The sequence below is a fragment of the Saccoglossus kowalevskii genome, chromosome 3 (assembly GCF_978046115.1).
Source record: "Saccoglossus kowalevskii chromosome 3, keSacKowa6.1, whole genome shotgun sequence".
NCBI lineage: Eukaryota > Metazoa > Hemichordata > Enteropneusta > Harrimaniidae > Saccoglossus > Saccoglossus kowalevskii.
Window position 1 is genome coordinate 27,184,302 of NC_140643.1, and position 6,226 is coordinate 27,190,527.

General features: G+C 39.0%; 1 protein-coding gene across 1 annotated transcript; it reads left to right on the plus strand.

The window, feature by feature from the left end:
- Positions 1–2,216: 2,216 nt before the first annotated feature.
- Positions 2,217–5,796, plus strand: LOC100367558 (calcium-activated chloride channel regulator 1-like). The gene is made up of 6 exons (XM_078006740.2): positions 2,217–2,345; positions 2,910–3,204; positions 3,502–3,785; positions 4,204–4,446; positions 4,565–4,789; positions 5,455–5,796. The coding sequence occupies exons 1-6, from the start codon at positions 2,217–2,219 to the stop codon at positions 5,794–5,796; spliced, it is 1,518 nt and encodes a 505-aa protein (XP_077862866.2).
- The last annotated feature ends 430 nt before the right edge of the window (positions 5,797–6,226 follow it).

Sequence of the window (6,226 nt, forward strand, 5' to 3'; positions counted from 1 at the left end):
GTCATTCTGCCATTAACATAAAAACTAGTATGAAAACACACTAGTTCCTTCTTTCACCACAGAGGGCGCGTCACAAACGTCCAGTCTATGTGATTTCGCAGTTACACCTCAATTTCGCTATTTGTTTTATTTAATTTTAAATTTAAAAAGAAATAAATCGCCCAGACTGTGCCAGTCTAACTTAACTCATACGGTCCAATCAAATGTGTGCCTGCTAACAACGCCACACGTGTAGAGGACTTAGTGTCACTACTCACCAGGGCCAGGATTAACTTAATTCCAGCATCTCCTAACACATTGGCTGGAAAAGATACTTCTAGTTCGGTAACACCATTATACTCTGATGTCATCATAAACACCTGCTACATGCAGAAGTTCTGCAAGTGGCGCGATAGGGACATCACTCAGGATCCTGTCATAGAATGATCTACTGATAATAGTTACCTGAGATCCTGTGTCAATGAGATACTCATTTGCCGTAGGTCCAGTCTCATTACAATTGTAACATACTATGGGTGAATGCCCTATCAGTAGACTGCTGATTTTGACAGTGTGATGCTGGGGGTCTATCTCTCATTATTTTCTTGACGATAAATTGCAATAGGCAAATTCGCCTTTCCCAGGTTCATAGAAAAAAAATAACTAGGGCTACCAAATTATTTACGAAACAATCCATCAATGTTCAAACATTGGGATACTGGTACACATGATAAATCTTTATGTTCAAGGTAAGTATTGGATATCACAACAAACATATAAGGTATCACAACTTGGGCAAACAATGTTCAATGGATAGCTGAACACCATACATATTATAGCATCTATCATCAATGACAATTCATGTTGTCAATAAAGTAATTTTCACGGCATTTTGGAGTTCAGATGTCAAGGTAACTTTGGGTCAAATTTGGATGTCGACTTCTGGGTCAAAGTCACAGGTCATAACGCTACTAGAAGTGTAATTGATTTCGAGGACTTCGTAAAAAATATTGTACTTTATGTGCAACTGTCCACATAATGTAAAGTACTCTACACACTGTCTCAGACATCATATAATATATAGACATCACCATAAAACCATCTGTTTTCAAGTTGACGTAGTTCCATGTTATGTGTATTATCCTATACTTAAACATGGGTACGCCTTAATTCTATCGAGCCTCGTTTTCGTGTTCTGCTCCTATATATTACAACGCTTAAGAGTTCGGAAATACTCGGGCCAGAGCGAGTTCGCACACAGCATCGGCACAGTTCAGAATACGATGAAGTGATCACAAGGTTATCCCATGATCAGAAAGTTATTTTCTATTTTCGACGTGTAATTAGGCAAAATTAGCTTGACCCATAGCACGTCGCCCGTACACGCCGGAAACACAACAATGTTATAGAAATGTACTCATTGACTTGTTGATTTAATATCACTCATGCTCATCCGGGTGAAGGGGCTGTAAATTCAGTGACGACCCGCGCGCGTTCGTGTTTTGTATTTTTTCCGTGGACACAAGATATCTGCAAGGTGAACGTTTGGTGGCGTTTTGTCAATTAATGTTCGATTCGGTATACAAGCATAGTCATCTTCTATATAAAAAAAACAAAAACAAAAAACATCCATATTCCGGGTCGCCCACAATAAGTTTTGCGCAGAATGCCACACATTCGAGGGACACTCGTATAACGCACACGCATACAAGACGTCAAGTTATCACAACTTTTATCATTATTCATTAAACATGCACGCACATGAACAACAGGTGGCGCTATTCACTGGACACCACAAGTCTGGTTAATAATCACTGTCAAGGCAAATAAATGGACGTAAGGTTTCAACAAAACAACAAAATATTATCAAAACACGAATAAATACGATTCATCTCAACATCACAAGAATATCTGAGTTTCATTAGTGCTATGTTGTTTGATAAAAATGGCTTTAAAAAGAACCCCATAAATATATTTTGCAGTTGAACAAATTTCTACGAACTTCTAGATGAAATTCTAAATTGTTATCCCGCAATTTTTGTATCAGCTCGTGTGTGACGTTGAAATATGAATTAAGATGCAAGCTGTTATCTGTTGACCCAAAGTGTCGTCACTACTGTGTTCGTCATTGTGACGTGGTAGATCACAACTATATATACACCACTGCAATATACACTACTCACCGATTTACTTCAGAAATGGCCATTCGGCAGCTTTTTTTACTCGTTTTTGCGATGATGTTAGGAGATGTGTATGGAATTAATGGACGTGCACATATAACTCTGGAATGCAATGGATACACTGGTTTGTTGATAGCGATCCATGAACAGGTTCCAGAAGATTTGGAAATCTTAGAACGGCTTCGGGTAAGTATTGTAAAAATGACCATGTCACGGTCGCACTATTTCCGTATTGATTTTACAACTATTTTACATTTATTATACAGTAGACAAATAATACAGCAATATACAGTTAATGAAAGGAATAATGAGGGGCAATACGCACTGCTGTGTGGAATGTCGACAGTCACACATGCCGTGTCAGCGTTCTCCTTGTACATTGACACATTGACACGTAACATACGCAGGTGTTAGTACACATAACCCGGTCACATGGTCTCGTCTCAAGTGTTGTTGATGATGAATGGACAACGAAAAAAATGACATTATAGGTAGATTACCAGTAATCTTTTCCTGACTAAAACAGACAAATATATATATATATATATATATATATATATATATATATATATATATATATATATATATATATATATTAACAGTGTTGGGGTGGATTCAGATAAATAAATGCATTTTATAGTGAGATCATACAAGGTAGTTACCTGACTATAACTTACTTAATCAACATAGACACAGTTACGTTATTTAGACGCATGCTCATTTGGCGGCAATTTCTATTCTGTGCCACAGGTAATATTCACAGATGCCTCTAAATTTCTGTACGAGGCCAGTCGCCACTACGCATATTTCCACGACGTCACCATCCTCGTTCCAGAAACATGGAGTGACGACCCGGCTTACGAGCGTGCTACGTGGGAGACGTACGACATCGCCAATGTATTAGTGGACGAGGAGAATCCCGAATGGTGGCACAATCCATACACTAAACAAACTCTTCCCTGTGGAAAACCTGGAGAGTATATCCATATCACACCAAAGTGGATTACTGATGTCGATTTCAGTACATACTTGTGGGGAGACTCAGGTACGTAAAAGAAAATCAAAAATGGCATACGGATCGAAATATGCATGCCACATATTCAAAATAAAAAAAACACAATTATTTAAGATAATGCACGCCTGAGGTTCAGTGGCTTAGATATTTTATGACCCGCGGGCCGCAGTGAAATTCAATTTCTGATTGATGCACGACACAAATCAAATTGTCAAGTCTATCTGACTTGCAGTCTTTTTTTCAGTTCGCCTAGCGATTGGCTGGCCAATCAAGCTCAACATAATGTCGATAAAGCATTAAATTACAGTGTACTCCCAATTATTACAGGCAAAGTTATCATTCACGAATGGGGCCATCTCAGATGGGGTCTATTCGATGAGTACCCAACCTCCCCAGAAGAAAACTTCTATTTTGACGAAAATGGACGAACAGAACCGACCCGGTGTTCGGAATCTGTTACCGGTGTGTCACTTGATAGCAGCAAAGGATGGACAAAATGTAACACAGATCCTGATTCCGGTGTGCTGCCTGAACCAACATGCCTGTTTTATCCATTTTTGGAAGATAACCCAGCAACGGCATCCTATTTATATGCGCAATACCTAGAAGGGGTGAGTGAAATGAAAGTAGTAGATACTTTTAATATTTCATGATAGCCTATCATGCTCATAACCACTATATATGTAAGTACCAGTGTTCCGCCATGCGTTATCGTAGCTAATTCGGTGGAATTTGAAGCTACAGTGGGTGTTCTTTCATATTTCACGACAACAGTAAAACAAAGTTTGTCACCCCAAATTTGTGATATCCTAGTATTTTATTATCTTTAAGCTTAAAACTAAGTCACACACTGTGCATATATTGTGTCTTATTATAAGTAACCTAGTTTAATGGAAAATGCATAAGTTAGCATTATATTGTGGGTGTTGATAGAATAATACGGTTTATTTCAAATGTATCTGATGTACATGATATTTAGTATAAACGACGTCACGTGATACGATGCACTGTTACTATGGTCACCCTCAGGTGGTTGGATTCTGTCACGACGATCCCGACAAAGATCCGGATGCCAGACACAACCGACTCGCAAACAACCAACAAAACAAGCAATGCGGTCATAGGAGCTGTTGGGAGGTCATGCGGGAGCACACAGACTTCGTTGATAGTACGCCTACAAATATCGTTGATACATTACCCTTTTTTAAAGTGGTCATAGAACGTCATATACGATCAGTACTGGTGATGGATGTATCTGGCAGCATGTTTACAGTAAGTACGTCATATTTATTAATAACTAACTTTTTATATAATATATTTCAGGTACGAAGTGCAGTTTCAGTCTTCAAATTCTGTGACCACAATTTGAATGTAAATTTGTTTTTTTCAGGATGACAGAATACATCTGTTGGTGCAGGCTGCAACGCGATATATTCGTTATACGTTACCCCTGGGTAGTTGGTTGGGTATGGTGGAATTCAGTACATCGTCGAGGATTACGTTACCCTTGACTCAGATAACCGATGATCAAGTGAGAGAAGATCTCATAGATATGCTGCCTAAAATCGTTAATGGTCATACGTGCATTGGGTGTGCATTACTTGACGGTATAGAGGTATGTCATTCGTCAGTGGTAATGTCCGCAAACAATTTATGTATATTTTGTGTAAACCTAGTGAACTGTTCGAGGTGAGAAGACTCAGGCGAGCTTGCAGATAACTCTTACCATGGATATGATAGCGGGTTCGTACCCGAATTGATACACACTTCAGTTCATTACAGATAGCCCAGCTTTATTTTTCCAAAATGTCAGCAGAGGTAACCCCTTGCTGTCCATTTCTCTCCTTCTTCAAAGTCTTACAAACTCTATCATAAACTCTAAGGCCTGGCAGAGAAAACCTGCGATCAACCAATCGCTGCAGTCGTTCTCACGGCCATGTATTTACCAGGGATGTATCTCTCACGGTTAAAGCCTTGCAAAGTTGCCACTACCAAATACAACTAGTAAACAATCTATTAATCAAATTCATGTAATATATGTTTATATTGTCTATCCTAAACATGCAAGTTGTTGATTCTAAACAATAGTACAACAGCGTGTCAACCAAATGTGCCCACTTCATGTCAATGAAAACAGAACTATATTTACATCAAGTTTAAGTTTAAGTTGATACCTTGTTACATAAATTGTTTATATTTATATTTGTTGTTGTTGTTGTTGTTGTTGTTGTTGTTGTTGTTGTTGTTGTTGTTGTTGTTGTTGTGGAAAAATACTTTCAGGTTCTCGATCGCAGTACAGAGGGAACAGAAGGGGGAAGACTGTTTCTTATCACAGATGGCTTGGAAAATTACGAACCATTCATTAATGACGTCATTGGTGGCGTCATCAAAAGTGGGGTTGTGGTGGACACATTAGCTCTTAGTGACGAAGCAGACCCTCAACTGACAATGCTGTCACAGGTTACGGGTGGGAGGTCATACTATTACTCTGAATCAGAAATCTCAACGGCCTTGCATGATGCGTTTATTTCCAGCGTTGTCGACAAGACACCAAGTAGCAGTCGGACGCCGGTGCAAGTGAGTGTATTATCGCAACTAACAACTCTGCTGACTGTAAACTGATACGGACCGCAGTAAACCTGATTGATATTTAATGCGAAGAAGAAATAATAGACGATAATTCATCTTTTCCTGCGTTTATTGGACCACAATAATACATTCACCTTTTCGTAGTGAGCTGTTATGTTTACTGGTGTATATTGTATACTAAGTTGTCTATACGTGTCCAGTGGCGTACGTGTCTATAGGTGTGTCTCACATAATGAGTGGTATATACGTGCCCGGCGGGTTATCTCGTATAGTATACAATTACCTAGTGATGTTTCTCGTACAGTGAGCGGTATGTGCGTGTCCTGTGGTGTATCTCGTATATTCCAGTGCTGTATGTTGTATAGTGAGTGGTATATGAGTGGCCATTATTATATCCAGTACATTGATTCGTTTATACGTGTATATTGGTGTGCCTGGTATAGTGGGCGGTAAATAGGTTTCC